At 48.1% G+C, this 21834-nt stretch overlaps 1 protein-coding gene across 1 annotated transcript; it reads left to right on the forward strand.

Annotated features, from left to right (window-relative positions):
* Positions 1-17050: 17050 nt before the first annotated feature.
* Positions 17051-21409, forward strand: LOC123092669 (anthranilate synthase alpha subunit 2, chloroplastic). Its single transcript, XM_044514487.1, has 10 exons — positions 17051-17719; positions 17800-17989; positions 18091-18242; positions 18636-18751; positions 18845-19091; positions 19223-19279; positions 19356-19508; positions 19700-19780; positions 20375-20461; positions 20908-21409. The coding sequence occupies exons 1-10, from the start codon at positions 17327-17329 to the stop codon at positions 21232-21234; spliced, it is 1803 nt and encodes a 600-aa protein (XP_044370422.1). The 5' UTR covers positions 17051-17326; the 3' UTR covers positions 21235-21409.
* Positions 21410-21834: the final 425 nt, after the last annotated feature.

Raw genomic sequence — 21834 nt, forward strand, 5'->3', positions numbered from 1 at the left:
CGTCGTAGCTCTAGGTCAGTCGACTGGTCTTCCCTACTTCTCGTTTGACCGTGTTCAGACTCCTGCCCCACTGAAAGTAACCGCTGCTGAGACCATGGAGACGAGGATGTTGGTGGATAGAGTGGTCCAGCTCATCAATGATGGCGTTACCGGCCTGGACTTGCTGGAAGTGTTCCTCAGTCGACGCATCCAGCCTCTCCAGGCCCACGATCACCCGATGTGGCTGTATTCCGGACCGGACGACACTGCTCGGGTCCATCCAGAAGAAGTGTCGTCTGAAATCGTAGCTTTGTGGCTGAGGAGCATCATAGGCAACCAGGACAACCCCATAGGATCCAGGCGAGTCGTCCCCTTCAGCGATGGAAACCCGCCCGACAAGGTATACTTTTTGTTCCGACTACTTCCCGCTCACGCTCCGACTGTACTTGATGTTGACTAACTCTTACTCGGCCGATTTGTTCTGCAGGTATTCACTGAGATACATTCGATGCCCAACGGTGAACAAGCTTTAGAGCAGGACCAGGAGGGGGAGGACAGTGCAGAGGAGAGTGGTGAGTGGGAGTCTCCCGGAGAAGAGGAGGAGGAGGAGAGCGAGGAGTCGGACGAGTAGGAAGAAGTCGACTCGCCACCGCGCTCCGAACGTCGATCCAAACAGCAACATGATCCGTCTGGCAGGCGCGGGAAAAGCATGGTCCCGAGTGCCAGTACTCAGAAGCGCACTCGGACGTCGACCCCGGAGCCGACGGAGAAAGTGGCCAAGCAGCCTAAAGTTGCTCCTCCCAAGGCTCAGAAGACTTTGCCACATATTAAGATGGACGTCCCTGTTGCTTCGGGGTGAGTATCTCGCTTGCGTTTTCGTAGGTCCGATACGTCTCCAACGTATCTATAATTTTTGATTGTTCCATGCTATTATATTACCCCTTTTGGATGTTTATGGGCTTTATTTTACACTTCTATACCATTTTTGGGACTAACCTACTAACCGGAGGCCTGGCCCGTATTGCTGTTTTTTTGCCTATTTCAGTATTTCGAGGAAAAGGAATATCAAACGGAGTCCAAACGGAATGAAACCTTCGGGAGCGTCATTTTTGGAACGAACGTGATCCAGAGGACTTGGAGTGCAAGTCAAGAAGCAGCCGAGGTGTCCACGAGATAGGAGGGTGCCCCCCTGTCTCGTGGGCCCCTCGGGCGGCCACCGACGTACTTCTTCCTCCTATATATACCTATGTACCCCGAAAACATCCAGGGAGCACCCGAAACACAATTTCCACCGCCGTAACCTTCTATATCCGCGAGATCCCATCTTGGAGCCTTCGTCGGCATTCTGCCGGAGGGGGAATCGACCACGGAGGGCTTCTACATCAACATCCTTGCCCATCCGATGAGTTGTGAGTAGTTTGCCATAGACCTACAGGTCCATAGTTATTAGCTAGATGGCTTCTTCTCTCTTTTTGGATATCAATACAATGTTCTCCCCCTCTCTTGTGGAGATCTATTCGATGTAATCTCTTTTTGCAGTGTGTTTGTCGAGATCCGATGAATTGTGGGTTTATGATCAAGTTTATCTATGAAAAATATTTGAATATTCTCTGAATTCTTTTATGTATGGTTGAGTTATCTTTGCAAGTCTCTTCGAATTATCAGTTTGGTTTGGCCTACTAGATTGATCTTTCTTGCCATGGGAGAAGTGCTTAGCTTTGGGTTCAATCTTGCGGTGTCCTTACCCAGTGACAGAAAGGGTTGCAAGGCGCGTATTGTATTGTTGCCATCGAGGATAACAAGATGGGATTTATATCATATTGCATGAGTTTATCCCTCTACATCATGTCATCTTGCTTAATGCGTTACTCTGTTCTTATGAACTTAATACTCTAGATGCAGGCAGGAGTCGGTCGATGTGTGGAGTAATAGTAGTAGATGCAGGCAGGAGTCGGTCTACTTTTATGGACGTGATGCCTATATACATGATCATGCCTAGATAATCTCATAATTATTCGCTTTTCTATCAATTGCTCGACAGTAATTTGTTCACCCACCGTAATACTTATGCTATCTCGAGAGAAGCCACTAGTGAAACCTATGGCCCCCAGGTCTATCTCTTATCATATTTGCTTCCAATCTACTTTTATTTGCATCTTTACTTTTTGCATCTATATTATAAAATACCAAAAATATATTTATCTCATCTTACTATCTCTATCAGATCTCACTTTCGCAAGTGGCCGTGAAGGGATTGACAACCCCTTTATCGCGTTGGTTGTGAGTCCTCAGTTTGTTTGTGTAGGTGCGTGGGACTTTTGAGGAGCCTCCTACTGGATTGATACCTTGGTTATCAAAAACTGAGGGAAATACTTACGCTACTATTGCTGCATCACCCTCTCCTCTTCGAGGAAAACCAACGCAATCTCAAGACGTAGCAAGGTCAACTGAAGATTTTCTTATTCTGACCGAGCAATTCATGTGTCTTTCCAGTCCCACCTCCGTTGCCACTGACATGCACATTGACAAGGCGCCAGGAGACAAAGAGGCCACCTCACAAGTCGGTAAGTCCGATCGACCAAGCTTCGTTAAGTTGAGTAGATCGTCAATCAGTAGAATTTCTGACATTTCTCTCTTTCTGTAGTTCTGCAAGAAGTTGTTGTGCTTCCTGATGAAGAAGAAGAGGCACCTCTACAGGAGAGGAAGAGGAGGAGCGGGAGCTCTGGCAGGAGAAGGCTTGAAGTTCAGGTTCCTCAGTCGACGCCGGCGCTCGAGGCGGTGGTCGATCGTTCCGGAGAGCCTGTTCGGACCAGCGTCACGTTTTCCAGCCTGCTGACGACTGATCATCTAGCGGACTCGATTGCACCAACTCCTGCTGCTCCAGTGCAACCTCACGCCTCTGACCCAGCGACTACTTTGGTTGCTCTGCAGCCATCACTTTTTGCTGCGTATCAGACTCCGGATGATTCACTGAGTGCCGCTAGGGAAGCTCTTCGCTAGGTGAGCCTTGTCATGGAGCAGGTGAAGGTGGTGCACGAGGCTAGCCAGGTGGCTTACAACGCCAGTACTGCCCTTCAGGCCAATGTTCAGGTCAGCAAGACTCCGACTGAACTTTCGACTGTTGCCTTATACCTGGTCACCCACTGGGGTGTTTCTTTGCTTAGAGCTTGGAAAATCCTCCATGTCACTCGACTTGGGTTGAATCTCAGCAGACTTTCTGAACTAGTGGGGGCATGCCGAGTGCACCCACTGGGTGTAGTCCCCGAGACCACGGTCGACTGCTGGCAGTCGACCGAGGTCTTAGAATGTATCTCTTTCTTTCTCCCTTTTTTTTGAACTCACGCTGGGCGGACCCTACTGAGTATTGATCTAAACCAGTGGGGGCACGCTAAGTGCACCCACTAGGTGTAGTCCCCGAGACTACTTGGTGAATATTTTATTCGGCAGTAGTCTTAGAGTAACTTTTCTTTGTCGATGCCTCTTATTTCTGTCGACTGACATATCATTCTTGCTGACTGCAGAGGTCTTGTGATCTTGGAGCTCGTCTTTCCGAGTTGAAGAAGAATATCAGCGTTGAACTTGACCTTGAACTCGCGAAGAAGAATCTCAAGACTGCGCAACAAGAGACGGCCATCATGGGAGGTAATCATTCGACTGTCTTGTCTGCTTAGTAGTTCGCACTTTCCACTGCTTTTCATTCAGTCTCTTTGAACCGAGTGACTTCACACAAGCAGATGTGCGTAGTGAAAACCGCCAACTTCAGGCTCGTCTAAAGAGTGTTATTTCTTTAGAGAGAATGAAGGAGGCTTTGGAGAAGGAGGACCAGGACCTTGCTGCTGCTCAGAAAGAAGCACGTGAGAAGACAACGCTTGCGGACCAGAAGCTAGCTTCAGTCGGCAAGTTGGTGGATGAGAACTCGAATTTGAAGATTGCTGTCTCGGACGCCAATTGGGAAGTCGAGCATCTAAGGAAGGACAAGGATAACCTGACCACTGAAGTCGACGGCCTTAGAGCAAAAACGGGCAAGCTAGAGTCCTATTTGGAACAACTTGCGGCGAAGCTTGTCTTGAAGCTTGAAAGTATGGCTGTTCAAATAGATAATAGTCGTTGACTGAAATTTGCAATACTGTCGACTCATTGTTTTTTGTGATGGAACAAAACTTTGCCAGGACTTTGAAGCTGAAACTGGACGGGTCGAGACAGGTCTCGACCCCATCAACTGTCCCGTGAAAGATGAAGTTGCGATGAACTTGCTTCGATTGGAATCACGCTTGGACGGCGCTGTCGACTATCTGGGTCGGCTGAAGGCTGCGATGACCCAAGTGGACGCCAAACTCTGGCCTCAGGCAGAACTTTCTCAAAGTCTCGAGTCGCTTATGACTCGACTGAACCAGATCCCTGACCGAGTGCAAGAGTGGAAGAAGTCCTTTGCCCGCTGTGGCGTTGACGTTGCCTTGTCATTGGTTCGTGTGCACTGCAAGGAGGCTAAAGAAGAGAAACTGGCGGCCTTCAAGGTAGCGAATACTAAGAAGCACTCTTTTCAGAACTTCATGGACACCTTCCTCGTGGCAGCTACCCGCATTGCCGACAGCATCGATCTTGACAGCTTCTGCGATCCGTCCAGCCCTTCTCCCGTCGAGTGACGGAAAAACATTATGCTCCACTTTTATTCGCCTCGGAATGCCGAGTGATTTTGTAATTGTTAAAACTCTTTCGGGCCTAACACCCGAGTACTTTTAATCTGCAGTTAGGAACCTCTGGATTTATCTTTGAATATGTTGGGTTTATCTTCGAGTGAAATCTGTTCTTCACTTGGATCAGTTTCTCATCGTTTGATGCACGTGCTAAAGAAGGATCAGCAGTCGACCCGTTGGATGAGCCTTTGGCAGCATTGATCAGCTCATCAGCGAGGTACTCAACAATGGTCTTGACGTTCCTGTCATCAGCAAGGGGCCAATCATTGGGTGCATACAATCTTGTCCTTCTTCTTAACAGTGCAGCCCCCGGGTGGGGGGGTGTGGTCGACCTGTAGCCCCGCTCACCACTCGGTAGGATTTTCAAACTTAGGCGAGTGCTGGACTGTAGCTAAGCCCCCGAGTGGGAGGGCTGCTCACCACTCGGTAGGATTTTTCAAACTTAGGCGAGCACTGGACTGCAGCTAAGACCTCGAGTGGGAGAGCTGCTCACCACTCGGTAGGATTTTTCAAACTTAGGCGAGCACTGGGCTGCAGCTAAGCCCCCGAGTGGGAGGGCTGCTCACCACTCGGTAGGATTTTTCGAACTTAGGTGAGCACTGGACTACAGCTAAGCCCCCGAGTGGGAGGGCTGCTCACCACTCGGTAGGATATTTCAAACTTAGGCGAGCACTGGGCTGCACCTAAGCCCCCGAGTGGGGGGGCTGCTCACCACTCGGTAGGATTTTTCAAACTTAGGCAAGCACTGGACTGCAGCTAAGCCCCCGAGTGGGAGGGCTGCTCACCACTCGGTAGGATTTTTCAGACTTAGGCGAGTACTACTCACCACAATCTCGTCCTTCTTCTTGACGGTGCGACCCCCCCCCTCGGGGGGGGGGGGGGAGGGTTGCGACCAACTCATACCGATTAGTAGGACTTTTTTATCACTTAGGCGAGTACTGGACTGCAGCTAAGCCTCCGAGTGAGAGGCAGGCTCACCACTCGGTAGGATTTTTGTCACTTAGGCGAGTACTGGACTGCAGCTAAGCCCCCGAGTGAGAGGCAGACTCACCACTCGGTAGGATTTTTATCACTTAGGCGAGTACTGGACTGAAGCTAAGCCCCCGAGTGAGAGGCAGACTCACCACTCGGTAGGATTTTTATCACTTAGGCGAGTATTGGACTGCAGCTAAGCCCCCGAGTAATAGGCAGACTCACCACTCGGTAGGATTTTTGTCACTTAGGCGAGTACTGGACTGCAGCTAAGCCCCCGAGTGAGAGGCAGACTCACCACTCGGTAGGATTTTTATCACTTCATCTTAGGCGAAACGGATTCGCAGCTAAGGCGATACGTACAAAAGAAATAAACAACAATCATTCGGAAGAAAGTAAAATTATGTCTTTGATAGCCAAACTAAGAGATATTTCTTATTACATCTCATCAGTCTAAATACTTAAGAGTAAAAAGGGTGGAGCAGTTCCGCATTCCAAGCGCGCGGTTCATCTTTGTTGTGCTTGACATTGAAGAGACGGTATGCTCCATTGTGGAGCACCTTGGTGACGACGAAGGGCCCTCCCAAACAGGGGCGAGCTTGTGTGGCTTCTGCTGATCCACTCGGAGAACCAAGTCTCCTTCTTGAAATGCTCGACCCCTTACGTTCCTGGCATGGAATCGACGCAGGTCTTGTTGATAAATGGTTGACCGGATCAAGGCCATCTCTCTTTCTTCCTATAGGAGGTCGACTACATCTTGTCGAGCTTGCTCTGCTTCCTCTTTTGAGAAGAGTTCGACTCGGGGAGCATTGTGGAGCAAATCACTCGGAAGTACGGCTTCGGCTCCATAGACTAAGAAGAATGGAGTTCGTCCGGTCGACCAATTGGGAGTTGTCCTTAGACCCCAAAGCACTGATGGGAGCTCATCAACCCAAGCTCCTACTGCATTCTTGAGGTCACGCATCAACCGGGGCTTCAGTCCCTTGAGAATCAATCCATTCGCTTGCTCAACTTGCCCATTCGACTGAGGATGGGCGACCGAAGCGTAATCGACCGTCGTACCTTGGGAGGCACAAAAGGCTCTGAATTCATCGGAGTCGAAGTTCGATCTGTTGTCCGTGATGATGCTGTGTGGCACACCATATCTGAATATCAATTCTCTGATGAAACTCACGGCAGTACTTGCTTCAAGGTTTTTAATGGGCTTAGCTTCGATCCACTTGGTAAACTTGTCGACTGCTACTAGCACATGGGTAAATCCGCTCCTGCCAGTCCTCAGGGGTCCAACCATGTCCAATCCCCAAACAGCAAAAGGCCAGACGAGTGTAATAGTCTTCAGAGCTGATGCAGGTTTATGGGACATGTTGGAGTAAAACTGACAGCCTTCACACTTGTCCACTATTTCTTTTGCCATCTCATTGGCATGTGGCCAGTAAAATCCGGCTCGGTATGCTTTGGCCACGATGGTCCGAGAGGACGCATGGTGACCACAGGTCCCTGAGTGAATATCATTGAGGATCATTCGGCCTTCTTCTGGCATGATGCACTTCTGGTAGACCCCAGTTACACTTTCTCTGAATAACTGACCTTTTATCACAGTAAAGGCTTTAGACCGTCGGACGATCTGTCGAGCCTCTTCTTCATCCTCTGGAAGTTCTTTCCTAAGAATGTATGCAATGTACGGCACTGTCCAGTCGGGAGTGATGACCAAAACCTCCATGACTAAGTCGACCACGGCTGGGATTTCGACTTCAGTCGGATCTGTGGCACTCTTGGGCTGTGGTGATTCTTCGGTGAAAGGATCTTCCTGAACTGAAGGTGAATGAATATGTTCCAAAAACACATTTCGGGGAATGGCCTCTCTCTTTGAACCTATCTTTGCCAACTCATCTGCAGCTTGATTTTTCAGTCGGGGTATATGGTGAAGCTCCAAACCTTCAAACTTCTTTTCCAGCTTTCTCACTGCATTGCAATAACCAGTCATGGCTGGGCTCCTGACATCCCATTCCTTCATCACTTGATTAACCACCAAATCTGAGTCGCCGTAGACCATAAGGCGACGGACGCCGAGTGAAATGGCCATACGCAACCCGTATAAAAGTGCTTCATATTCGGCTTCATTATTGGAGGAATCAAAATGAATCTGGAGAACATAACTAAGCTTGTCTCCACGGGGGGATACCAATACTACCCCAGCGCCTGAACCATTCAGCATCTTGGAGCCATCAAAGAACATAGTCCAATGCTCCGAGTGAACTTGAGTCGGCAATTGCTGCTCAATCCACTCGGCAAGGAAATCTGCAATTGCTTGGGACTTGATAGCCTTCTTTGCCTCAAACTTGATATCCAATGGAAGGAGTTCAATCGCCCATTTTGCCACTCGACCAGTTGCATCTCTGTTATTCAGAATTTCAGATAGTGGCGCGTCGCTGACGACTGTAATGGAGTGATCAGAGAAATAATGCGCAACCTTCTTCATGGTCATGTATATTCCATAGACAAGCTTCTGATAATGTGGATATCGTTGCTTGGATGGAGTCAAAACTTCAGAGAGATAATAAACTGGGCGTTGAACCTTGTAAGCTTTTCCTTCCTCTTCTCGCTCGACCGTGAGTACTATACTGACAACTTGTCCAGTGGCTGCAATGTAAAGCAGTAAAGGCTCTTTGCTGATTGGCGCAGCGAGCACCGGCTGGGTGGAAAGCAGGGCTTTGAGCTCTGCAAATGCTGCATCAGCTTCCTCAGTCCACTCGAACTTATCAGATTTCTTCATCAGTCGGTAAAGAGGCAAGGCCTTTTCACCGAGACGAGAAAAGAATCGACTCAAGGCGGCCAAACAACCAATCAGCTTCTAAACGTCATGCACTCGCACGGGGCGTTTCATTCGGAGAACGGTATCAACTTTTTCTGGATTGGCGTCGATCCCTCGTTCGGAAACGAGAAAACCAAGTAACTTTCCTCCTGAAACTCCGAATGTGCACTTTGACGGATTAAGCTTGATATCGTACCTTCTTAGGTTGGCAAAGGTTTCTGCGAGGTCAGTCAATAGGTCGGAACCTTTGCGAGACTTGACCACAATGTCATCCATGTATGCTTCCACATTCCGACTGATTTGAGTGAGCAGGCACTTCTGAATCATTCTCATGAATGTGGCTCCAGCATTTTTAAGACCAAATGGCATGGTGACATAACAAAAGCACCCGAATGGGGTGATGAAGGCTGTTTTTATTTCATCGGGACCATACAGTCGGATCTGATGATACCCGGAATATGCATCTAAGAAAGACAAGCGCTCACACCCTGCAGTCGAGTCAACAATCTGATCGATGCGAGGGAGAGGGAAGTGATCTTTCGGGCAGGCCCGATTGATATGCTTGAAATCAATGCACATACGAAGTGAATCATCCTTCTTAGGGACCATGACTACATTGGCTAGCCACTCGGAGTGGTAGATTTCACGGATGAACTCTGCTGCCAACAGCCGAGCCACCTCTTCGCCAATTGCTTTTCTCTTCTGCACGGCGGACCGCCGAAGGTGCTCTTTGACGGGTTTTACCTTGGGGTCGACACGCAAACGGTGCTCAGCCAGTCCCCTGGGTACACCTGGCATGTCAGAGGGTTTCCATGCGAAGATGTCCCAGTTCTCACGGAGGAACTGGATGAGCGCTTCTTCCTATTTGTTGTCGAGTGTTGTTGATATATGAGTCGGTGCAGCATTGGGATCGGTCGGGTGAATATGAATCGGCTTCGTTTCACCAGTCGACTGAAATGCAGAGTCTGTAGCAGGCTTCTTGGCTCGGAGCAAATCACTCGGATCTGCACTCTTCTGATACTCTTGGAATTCAACTGCTGCCATCTGTGCATCGGCGATTTTGGAACCTTTCTGGAAACATTCCTCTGCCTTCTGCCGATTGCCAGTAACTGTGATCACACCTTTGGGGCCAGGCATCTTCAGCTTGAGATACACATAACATGGTCGAGCCATAAAACGTGCGTAGGCTGGCCTACCCAGGATGGCATGATAGGCACTCTGGAAATCCACGACTTCAAATGTCAACTTCTCCTTACGGTAATGCTTGGAATCACCGAAAACCACGTCGAGGGCGATCTGGCCGAGTGATTCGGCTTTCTTTCCAGGGATAACACCATGAAAACTCATGTTGCTCTCGCTAAGTTTGGACATCGGAATGCCCATCCCCTTCAAGGTTTCAGCGTAAAGGATGTTCAAACCACTGCCACCGTCCATCAGTACTTTGGTCAGTCGAGTGCCCCCGACCACGGGGTCGACCACCAGTGCTTGCCTTCCAGGGGTGGCTACACGAGCAGGATGGTCAGACTGGTCGAACGTGATGGCTGTCTGAGACCATCTCAGGTATGTGGTCATCGTCGCCGGAGCGGCCATATTCACTTCTCTGTTGATGACCTTCAATCGACTCTTGCTCTCAACATCAGCAAAAATCATCAGAGTTGAATTGACTTTGGGATAACCATCGTCTTTCTCTTCATCCTCATCTTTGTCCGACTCTTTCTCCTTCTCATTGGGCTGTTTCTCTCGGAACTGCTGGATCAGGAGTCAACATTGCCGAGTGGTATGCTTCGGGTAGATCAGATTACCTTCTTCATCCTTCTTCATGTGGATATGACATGGCAAATCCAGCACATCATTTCCTGCTTGATCCTTTACCTTCTTGGGTGGCCAGGGCCCCTTAGGTTTTCCCTTAAACTTTCCTTGAGTCACTGCTGCAATCTATCCAGGTGCCGCTGGTTCGGCCTTACGCTTCTGTTTCCGACTGGAGTTACCCCCACCGGCCTCTTGGCCGACTGGTTTACTCTTCCCGCTATTGAATCGATCCTCTTCTTCTCCGTTAGCGTACCGGGTTGCTATCTCCATCATCCGAGTCAGAGTCATATCCCTAGTCTGACCAAATTTCAAGACCAACTCTCTGTATTTGACGCCTTCCTTGAAAGCGCATACTGCTTGATGCTCTGATACATTTTCAACGGTGTGATGCAAAGTGGTCAATCTCTGAATGAATTCCCTCAGAGTCTCATTTGGCTTCTGCACACAATGCTGCAACTCGGGCAACCCTGCTGGTCGCTTGCACGTGCCCTCAAAAGTTCTTACGAACACTCGAGCTAGCTCCTCCCAACTGTGTATACTGCCTGGAGTCAACTGAGTCAACCATGCTCGGGCCGACCCTTCCAACATAAGAGGGAGATGCTTCATCACTATCTAATCGTTTCCGCCTCCAATCTGCACATCCACTCGGTAATCCTCAAGCTAGGTTTCAGGCTTGGATTCTCCAGTGAACTTACTGACTCCGGTTGCCAGCCTGAAGTTGGGAGAAATTATTGCTGCCCTGATGACTCTGCTGAAACACTCTGGGCCTGAAACATGCAATCTGCTGCCACTCGGACGATCTCTGCCAGGGTCTTCTCTATGTGCTCTGTTCCGGTCAACCAAACCTTGAACGAGAATGGATCTCGCATCAAAGCCTGGCTCTCTTGGGTCGCCTGGAGCTCTACGCTCGCCACTTTGATGGCGTCTGTCATTGTTCTGCTGAGGCACGTACGACGCACTCCTTGGAGGAGGCGTAGGCACTCGACGATGATTGTCGCGGTCGAACTGATGATCATACTGTCCACGGCCTTCACGCCGCAGGGGCGGTCTTGGGCTATGGGCCGACTGGACTGTATCCGCTACTACGGATCTGCTGTGAATCCTATTCCGCGACTGAGACACTGCAGTGTTCTGCTCTCCTGCTACCCGGAGTGGCCCGGATCTGCATCAGCCCTCTGCCAGCCTCAGATTGGGAAGGCTGAATCGACTCTGCTATTCGGGCCGCAGCTGCGAGGTTCTGAATCGGAGTACGATATACCTTAGATGGAGGCGGAAAAAGCTGTCGTCGACTGGACTCATGGATCCGCTCCTGAGCGCGCTCGTCGAGAGCACGCTGAAGGTTATCCAGTCGAGTGCGCTCAGCCAAATTGGCTAGGCGCACCTCCTCCAAGGCCCGAGACTCGGGGGTTTCTCCAACAATGGGCGTGTGGAGTGCATCCATGTTGCAGCGATGAAGTTCTTCTCTCTACTGTGAAGAGAGGGGTTCGGGTCGGTATTCCTCGTGGACACGCGACGGATCGTCGTCTTTGTCTTCACCGTCCTCATGGCGAAAACCGGGCGGACTGTGGGGCCTGTCGACCATCAAGATGCCGCAGGGTCGCTGCTATCACATTCGGATGCGGTCTCCGCGGAGCCAGTCGACAGATCGAACAGGCCGTGGAGGGTTTCGTCGGGCTCGATTGCCGCGACTTGATGGGTGGCCGAACGCCGAACCACCACGTGCTTCACCCATCGCTGGAGTCGCGATCGACCGGATCGCTTGCAACGGCAGATAGTGGGGAGGGAAAACACAGTCGGAGCCGACTGATACTGAGCCAACGACTGCCGGAGAAGGACGTCGCGGACGCACGCGCGGAAGTGCGTCGCCCCTCGGACGGGGAGCGCCTCAACGTCCAGGGGGGCTTCTTGAAGCCACGCGGAGTCGTCGGCGACGAAAACGAGCGCGCCGAGACGGATCTCACGACCCTCAGCAAGTCCGCCGCCGGAAACCATGATGATGATGATCGGTAAAACTTGCAAGTTCACCAACAAGTCGCCAAGACACCTGCCCCAAGGTGGGCGCCAACTGTCGTGGTCATAAGACTGGCAGTAGAAAGGGGGGTAGGTATGGAGAGGCAAGATCTCAGCTATGGTGAAGGTGTACACACGGGATTTACAAGTTCAGGCCCTTCACAGTGGAAGTAACAACCCTATGTCTCGGTGCCCGGAGGCGGTCGATTGGATTATGTGTGTGATATTACAGGGGGTGCGAACCCTTGTACCAGAGGAGGGGGTGGCTTATATAGAGTGCGCCAGGACCCCAGCCATCCTCCATTACAAGAGGTTCAATGTACATAAAGACAGGGCGTTACTGATAGCGTCAGCCATAAGTGCTATTAATGATCTTAAAGACTACGGAGTGAACGCCTGACCGTTGCAGTGCTGAGCGACTCCTGGTCTTCAGTAGGTCGAGTGACTCTCCATATGGTCGAGTGACGGTAGGGAGGAGTACCTCCGAGTGATGTGGTCGTCGAGTGGATTGCACTCGACGTGTTCAACCGGCGCTCTCCTGTTGTCTCTTGGTCCTTTTATATTCCAGGGTAGTGACCTTGGGTGGGACGTATAGGTCAGGCCTATGACCCTACCCCATGTCTGCATCCTCATCAGTGGCGGCCACTTTGTATCACTAAACAAGAAAGAAGTCATTTTGCCTTTAGCCATTGTTGGATCATATTGAATGGAGTGTCAAAGTGGACATAACTTGTGACCGATCTTAAGGCCGACAAGAAGAGGAATGATGGCTCAAGCTCGCACCAATCAATTGGTTGGACGATGAAGAGGACGATATTGTTGTCAAGAATGGAAGAGCTACTGTCCCAAAACATAACCGGCAAGTCATGGGAAACAAGTGGGAGAAGGCAAGGGCCTCACTTGACGCTGCAGCTACAAAAATGTCCACCACATGACGGGCATTTTTTGGCGAGGGAGAACAAGAAAGAGGAGAGGTACAAACTCATGTTGGATGCGCAAAAAAGAGAGGATGGATTGGGACCGGAAGAGGGCGGAGAAGAAGCTGGAAATTGAGAACGAGAAGATCGAGTTGAAGAAACAAGAGGCGGTGATCAAATGTGAGCAGCAGTGAGCTCGAGAAGGCCAGAGAGGTTGCAACTCGCATGGGACGCGGAGCATGCAAAGATCATATGTTGGCGGACAAAACCCTCTTGGACGAGCATGCAAAGAAGTGACTTGTGGAGAAGAATATGAAGATCAACGACCATAGGAAGTACGAGGGGTCGAGGGCGGCTCTGGCAGCAGCGGAGCATGCGGCAAGGATGCAGGCGGAGCATGCCGCCTGGATGCAGGCGGAGCAGGACGCAAGTATGACCTCGGAGCAGGCGACATGGATGGCGTCCGACGAGTGATCCGGCCAGTGGCGTCCGGCGAGTGATTTCATTTTGACATGTCCGGATTGTTGTTGAACTATGATTTGCTTTGCTTTGTTTTGAACGGTTGAATAGAACAACCTATATCATATGATCAACGTGTGTGGATTACATGAATTTGAGACTTTCCGTTTGAGGTGCGTGAATGTGTGGCAGCTCATATGAAGGGCCATCCGGCAGTGTCCGTGGACACGCCCGCAGGTGTATAGGGCCCGGATTTATCAAGTCCGGTTGTAAGATGCTCTCAGAGAAAACACGACACAGATCAAATTTGAGGAGTTCTCGTTTCAAATAAAATTGAGGAGTTGAGTTTTAGTGAGTCGTTTGAGGAGTTGAACGACAGGAAAGGGCTGGAGGTGCGCTTGAGGTCTGTAAAGGCGATGGCAGTCTCTCATTCTCCGGTTCTCCAAGCAGCAGTCCACCTCGGAAGATACGGATCAATGGAATGCTGAACGACGACCTGCCCACCAACCGTGGTGCGGTGTCACGGGCGCGCGTCGGCGTTTCCGCGCAGCTTCGCCTCGCCCCGTGCCCAGGCGCGCGCGGGCGGAAAACTGCAAAACAAACGTCGTGCACGGAAGCCCGACGGTTTCTTTTTCGACCGCAGCACGGTCTACTGCGCGCACAGCGTGACGGCGAATTCTCGCGTGACCGGGCCACTCCGCTCGGCGTGTCGTGCCCGTCGCCCGGTCGCCGTGGGTGCCCCGGCTCCGGCACCGGCGGTGCTCGGGCGCTGACTCTTGGAACAGAAGACTTGCTCCCAAGTGGTTGGCGGGGAGGCGGGGAGCATATGGATATGGGCCAAATAGAGCGGCGGGCATGCATACAAGATGCTCCATCTAATTTACTAGAATTTTTTTCTTTTGTTTTGGTTTATACTATATGCGACGAGATGCTCTGTGTTTCTCTGACGAGGCAGATGGATAAAAGTTCACCTGGATCCACCCATGACCCGGCCCCACCGGCCAGGAGATTACTGGCTTATTATAAACGTGCAACAAAACTTGTCCAGCGTGCAGCAAGCGCCTCTTGTGTTCCCACATGAATATCAAGTGTCAAAAGTGCATCGTGTCTCTCGTGGTACGAGTGCATATCCCACCATCCATGAGTCAGACCAAAGTGCACAAAGCTGTTGGATTTGGCATCAGCATATGTCGTCTCTGAAGTAGTTTCGTATTTGGTATAGATTATTAATTGCATGATGATACTAGGTATTCCCTCCAATCCTTTTTAGTGTGCATATAAATTTTATCCAAAGTCAAAGTATCTCTATTGACAAGCATATAAAAAATAGTATCAACATTCACAATGTCAAATCGATATTGTTAGATTCGTTATGAATCATGGTATATATATTTTGTATTGTAGATGTTGATATTTTTAAATATAAAATTGGTTAAACTTTGCAATGTTTGACTTGACAGAAATATAATACGTGGAGTAAAAAGGACCAGGGGGAGTAGGATATTAATTGCATGCTCCGCCAAAAAAGATATTAATCGATGATAATTACATGATTAGGGTTGATATATTTGGTATAATATTTATTGCATGCTAAACATGTTGAGCTTTCGTCATTCGGGAAACCGAAGTCGTTGGATTGACATGGAATGATTGTCGATATTAGTTAAATCTGTTTTTGGGTCTTTTTATATCGACATAAATATAGATATAGATATATCAACACATGTTAGATTACAAGTTCCGGTCATATTTCAAAGTTCTAGCCGGCCTCATGCACAACACTACTCATGCATGTCTTTTAGAACCACAATACAGATGCAGCCGGCGTGGCGTGCGGAGGTCGCAGCGCGGCGGCAGTCGGCTGATCCGAGGTAGCGGGCGCACTTGGTGTCTCCTAGCGCGGATCTGCAGCGCACGCGTGGACGACGGCCCCAACATGATTCTACTCAGCGGTGGCGTAGTACCGGTGTGCGGGCGACCAAAGTCTTGGAATCGGCGACTGTCTACGGCATGGCAGACGGTCGGATTTCTAGTCAGGCGGTCGCAACTTGGTACGGCCCGGCGTGGTTGCCTTGATTAAGATTTGGAAGACTTGATGAGAGTGATCCAAATCTGGTCGGGCGTTTGGTGGTGACCGAAGACTGTAGTACAGCGACCTCCTGCGGCTCCATGAAGGCGGTGATCATCCAAAGGTCTTAGGGAAAGTTCATCTCTTGAGATCCACACGGCTGACTTCGGCGGTGAGATGCAAAACTACGTATGATGGCTTGATATAGAATGGTTTGGCAGCGGCGACGACAGCGCATTTAGTTGCTGGGATCACTAAAAAGTGATGGCGACAACACATGATTGACTTCGATGGTGGTGCTACTCGAGCATCCGGTCTAGAACTCTGGGGTAAAAGCCTAGGTTCGACCGGAGTTGGTTATACCTGACAATGATGATGCTTCTTTTACGTCATTACCTTGTTAAAGGCATTGCTCGGACATGCTCCGGACTGATTCTTCGGCGTGTAAACCTAGATTCTGGCCTTAGTAGCTGCATCCAGCGACGTCGCTCCTTTCCTGAAGGCGTTGTTGTTGAAGACCTCGTCGTCCATGTGGTGTCATGATATGTTTGGTGTAGATATTGTCATTGTTTCAGTTTTGACGATCGTGGATCTGGCTGCTTGAGACTTTTTTTTACCTCGTCTACATTTAGCTTTTGTCTTATGACTTTGCTAGTTACCAGCGTATTTGTGTGTGTTGGTGTTGGATGCGTGCACCTTAGCAATGCAGAGGCTGGGTGTGGGTTTATCGTGTTTTGAATCCTCTTGATGCATCATTTTGAGTCAACAAAATTCACCCTTTGTCGAAAAAAAGATACTGATGCTCACATATGCATATATATAGTCGTCCCTATAAATGTATGCATACACATCCTACTTCTTTAAGCATCTTCGAGTGACTGAGACGATGGATCTTGAGATCGATGAACTCAACGTCCACGATTTGCCGATGATGAGAACGTCGCCTCCCATTGAAAAAAAAAAATACTTCGCATAGATAACAAGGCCTAAACATTTGTGATTTGGTCATGGAAATAACATTTCCTCCACTGGAGAAAATATTGCCATGGTAACGTTTTAGGATTTTGTTATAAATCAAACGCCGGATTTTAACCATGGCGAATCGATCATAAGGTAACTTAAGTTGTCACGAGGATGGAAATACGTTTGAATTGGCATGCTTAATCTGACGTTCCCGAAGTTTTATCTGTTTAGCAAAACTCTGCCAAAACAAGTACTCCAGTGCTTGTAAGTAGTTTAGGCAGTAGTTAATTTTTTGTAAGTAGTTTCTATTTGTATAACTTAGTATTCATTACCTGCCAATCCAATCAACAAACAAAACTTATCACATGTCACAGTGAATCGTCTCGTGGTCATCCTCTCCCCCATCAGAAGAGTCAAAACCCAGAGCTCGCGAGAGCCGCCGGACCCGGAGACGCCTTCTCCTCCCTCTCTGCTTTGGGATTCAACTCCCACCACCACCACCTCTAAACTCAACCGGATTGCAGCTTCTCATCCCATCTCGTATATATACGCGCCCTCCCAATCTCTTTCTCCGAGCGCGAAATCTGACAGAGCAGTGTCAGACCGTTGTTGAGCAGGAAGCGGAAGGACAGTTCAATCCGCAATGGAATCCCTAGCCGCCGCCACGTTCTCGCCCTCGCGCCTCGCTGCCCACCCCGCCCCGCCCGCGGCTGCGGCAGCGGGCAGATCGAGGGCGGTGGCGGCACGAGGGAGGAGGAGGAGCAGCAGCGGCCTGAGGTGCTCGTCGGCGAGCGCGACCCCGGTGATCAATGGGAGCGCCGCCGCGAAGGCGGAGGAGGAGGACAGGAGGCGCTTCTTTGAGGCGGCGGCACGGGGGACCGGCAAGGGCAACCTGGTGCCCGTGTGGGAGTGCATCGTGTCGGATCACCTCACCCCCGTGCTCGCCTACCGCTGCCTCGTCCCCGAGGACGACATGGACACCCCCAGCTTCCTCTTCGAGTCCGTCGAGCAGGGGCTCGAGGGGACCACCAACGTTGTACGTCCCTCCTCACTAATCTACCCCTCTATCTATTCTTATCCTTGGGAATAACCCTCTGAAACTGGAATGGATTCAAGGGTCGTTACAGCATGGTGGGAGCCCACCCGGTGATGGAGGTCGTGGCCAAGGAGAACAAGGTCACCATCATGGACCATGAGAAGGCTGAGGTGACGGAGAAGATCATGGATGATCCTATGCAGGTTCCCAGGAGCATAATGGAGGGATGGCACCCGCAGGAGATCGACCAGCTCCCTGAGGCCTTCAGTGGTGAGCGGCCAAAATCAACTAAAACATAAGAGAAATATAAATGATAGTTGCCTGATGTTGAAATGGTAATAATTGCATATTTTTTTCCTTGTTTGTGATAGGTGGATGGGTTGGGTTCTTTTCCTATGATACAGTCCGCTATGTCGAAAAGAAGAAGATACCTTTCTCTGGTGCTCCCCACGATGATAGGAACCTCCCTGATGTTCACTTGGGGCTTTACGATGATGTTCTTGTCTTTGACAATGTTGAGAAGGTGCTTAATTCCTCAATATCCATTTCTAGTATGTCATCTTGAACAAAATTCTGATTTGTTGTTGCCAGGGACAGCTACTGTTCTTCATACTTCTTTCACGTTATTTGATATACTTGGTTCATCACTATCAGTTTATGCATCTCTTTTCAAGGAAGCAAATCGATAGTAGTGCATGGTATTGGTACACCATTGGCCATAGGAAGAACTAAACTAAACAGTGCAAGCCTGTCATTTTTTAGCTCATTACCGCATCAAGTGAAATTACATCATTCCTGTTGTTCCATGTTCAGTAGGTTGCAACTGATTAGTCAAAATAACATTTACTTGTTCCTCATTTCAATTAGTGGAAAGCTTGTATTCATTTCAAATTCTGTGGCTCTGTGCTTGTTGCAGAAAGTATATGTCATCCATTGGGTAAGTGTGGACCGGCATGCATCCACCGAGGAAGCATACAAAGATGGCAGGTCTCGATTGAAGCGGTTGCTGTCTAAAGTTCACAATGCAAATGTGTAAGATATGCTGTGTCTTTTCCTTAAATATAATATTTTGCTAATTTTTGTTTGGTGCTTACAACCTGTATATCAATTTAATTTCTACCCCAGCCCCAAGCTCTCTCCAGGATTTGTGAAGCTACATACTCGGCAGTTCGGTACACCCTTGAACAAATCGACCATGACAAGTGATGAGTACAAGGGTGCTGTTATGCAGGCTAAGGAGCATATTCTGGCCGGTAATATTTTCCAGATTGTTTTAAGCCAGCGTTTTGAGAGGCGAACTTATGCCACTCCATTTGAGGTTTACCGAGCTTTACGAATTGTCAACCCAAGCCCATACATGGCATATGTGCAGGTAAATTTACCAGATCTTTTGGGTATTTTTTTATCTGATTACAAGAAATTATTGATGGTATCAATATGTATTGTGTACCATTAGAACATTGTATAAGCACTGATTTGCTAATGTCCCTTTATCATCTTTAGGCGAGAGGTTGTATCCTGGTAGCATCTAGTCCTGAAATTCTTACAAAAGTCGAGAAGGTATGTGGACCCATTTTTTGCTATTAACCAGACGGCATCATTGTCCTTTAGCTAATCTACACCGTAAAAAACATAGGGAAAGGTTATTAACCGGCCACTTGCTGGGACTACACGAAGGGGCAAGACAGAGCATGAAGATAAATTGCAAGAGGAACAACTATTAAGTGATCAAAAGCAATGTGCCGAACACATTATGCTTGTAGACTTGGGAAGGAATGATGTTGGCAAGGTATGTATTCCTTTTGTCTACTCTACATTCTGAGGCAATCTTTTTAACTTTTTACCAAGTCATGGACTAAATTTGACAGCTTTATTATGCTGCAATTATATCCATTCTCCAGGACTTACAAAAGGGAATGTGTTAGCCCTACTACCACTGCAATATCACAAAATTTTCTTATGAGTGCATGGACTTGACAGGTATCCAAATCTGGGTCTGTAAAGGTGGAGAAGTTGATGAACATCGAGCGGTACTCCCATGTCATGCACATCAGCTCCACGGTAAACTTGTGTTGTGTGATCTATGATTCATATGGCACATCCATTTTACACCGGGAGTTTACGGTTACAGTTAGTTCCTCTAGTTATTCTTGGTTATCACATTAACAATAGAATTTGCATAAATTTAGTATATGGCAACTATCTGCCAGATTACATTTTTCATGTTATCAAAATAAGCTAGTCATTTTGTTTCTATTTCGTTTTGTTGCTTATATTTCTACACATGTGGGTTTTGCCATTCGTTAATCTTCTTTTTCCATCATGGTATATTAAAGAAAATAAAGAGTTCATAGGTCAAATAAATCTCGCACTGTTGACATCTCTATATGTTATACTCCCTCTGTTCCTAAATATAAGGCTTTTTAGAGATTTCAATGCGGACTACATACGAAGCAAAATGAGTGCTACACTCTAAAATATGTCTATAGACATCCGTATGTAGCCCATATTAAAATTGTCACTAGATAAGGACTTGGTTTGTCATTTAGAACTTCTAATAAAACAAAAGTAGGTATGTATGGTGATTGGCAAGGGATTATTGCTTTCTGCAGTTATGTCGAACACCAATGTAATTTCACTTTGAACACTATGCAGGTCAGTGGAGAGTTAGATGATCGCCTTGAAAGCTGGGATGCACTGCGAGCAGCATTGCCTGTTGGAACAGTCAGTGGGGCGCCAAAGGTTAACTCTTTCTTCCAACCTTCTTATATGGACATACTCTCCAACTTAACCAGTTTCTATTTTTGTCAAGCACTTGTTTGACAACTTTATTGCCTCTTTGCACCGTGAAGAATTTTGTAATCGATGTATATCATTTTGCCTCTTCTCGGTAGATATTGTTAGTTTGCATTTTCAAAATATTAGCCATATGGTTTGTCTGGATTCTTGATACATGCTACTCCCTCCGTCCTAGTGTCAAAAACGTTCTTATATTATGGGACAGAGGGAGTAGATCACTGGATAAAAAAAATTCAGATTGTACTCTGTGCTCTAAACTCCAATTGAATTGCTTAGATCCTTTATTCATACAATAGTCAGCTATAGCTACTGACATATTTTTAGCAATCAATGTGCCTTTCTATTCTAAATAAATTGCTATGCTCTAAAAGTTTGTTTGACATAACCAGGTAAAAGCCATGGAGCTAATAGATCAGTTGGAAGTCACAAGACGAGGACCATACAGTGGTGGCTTAGGAGGGATATCATTTGATGGTGACATGCTTATCGCTCTTGCTCTCCGCACCATTGTATTCTCAACAGCTCCAAGCCACAATACAATGTACTCATACAAAAGCTCAGATAGACGCCGAGAGTGGGTTGCTCACCTTCAGGCTGGTGCGGGCATTGTTGCTGATAGTATCCCAGACGATGAGCAAAAAGAATGTGAGAATAAGGCAGCTGCCCTAGCTCGGGCAATTGATCTTGCAGAGTCGGCTTTTGTAGACAAAGAATAGAGTGCCAAGTTGTTTTTTTAGTTGTTCATCATTTTTCACCCGGTTCATGTTGGAAAGTTGTTCATTGTTTCTTCACCCAGTTCATGTTGGGAAGAAAGAAACAATACCCTTCTACTGTCTCCCGTGAATTGAATAAATCTAGAGCTCTAATAAGATGTATTTTGCTCATCGGAAAGGTTGATGTTTGCTTTGTTTTATGAGTCTTGTTTGGAAGCATATATAGTGTGTCTTACTGGATAATCTAAACTTTGCTTACAAACACTTAAGCCCTCATCCAAAGGAATCCCATTGGAAAAACACAAGCATCCTGTTCTTAAAGGATTTTCACTTTAGCTACATTTGATTCAACGGAATTAGCCAATGGAGTATTTTTTTTAAGAATCAAAAGGAATTCCGAAACATTCTAAAATGGTAAGACATACCCACCACCTCTTTTCTAGAATTCTACGAGCCAAACATGTACGTTCATGTCTTACACGTATTCCTACTACATTTTGTGTTCCTAGAAAGCTATGAATCAAATAGGCTACTGCCTACAATCCTATGTAGGGTGTAGTTATGTTAGTATACATCACCTATATTTCCAGCCTAGCACATTCA

The sequence above is a fragment of the Triticum aestivum genome, chromosome 4B, assembly GCF_018294505.1.
Source record: "Triticum aestivum cultivar Chinese Spring chromosome 4B, IWGSC CS RefSeq v2.1, whole genome shotgun sequence".
NCBI lineage: Eukaryota > Viridiplantae > Streptophyta > Magnoliopsida > Poales > Poaceae > Triticum > Triticum aestivum.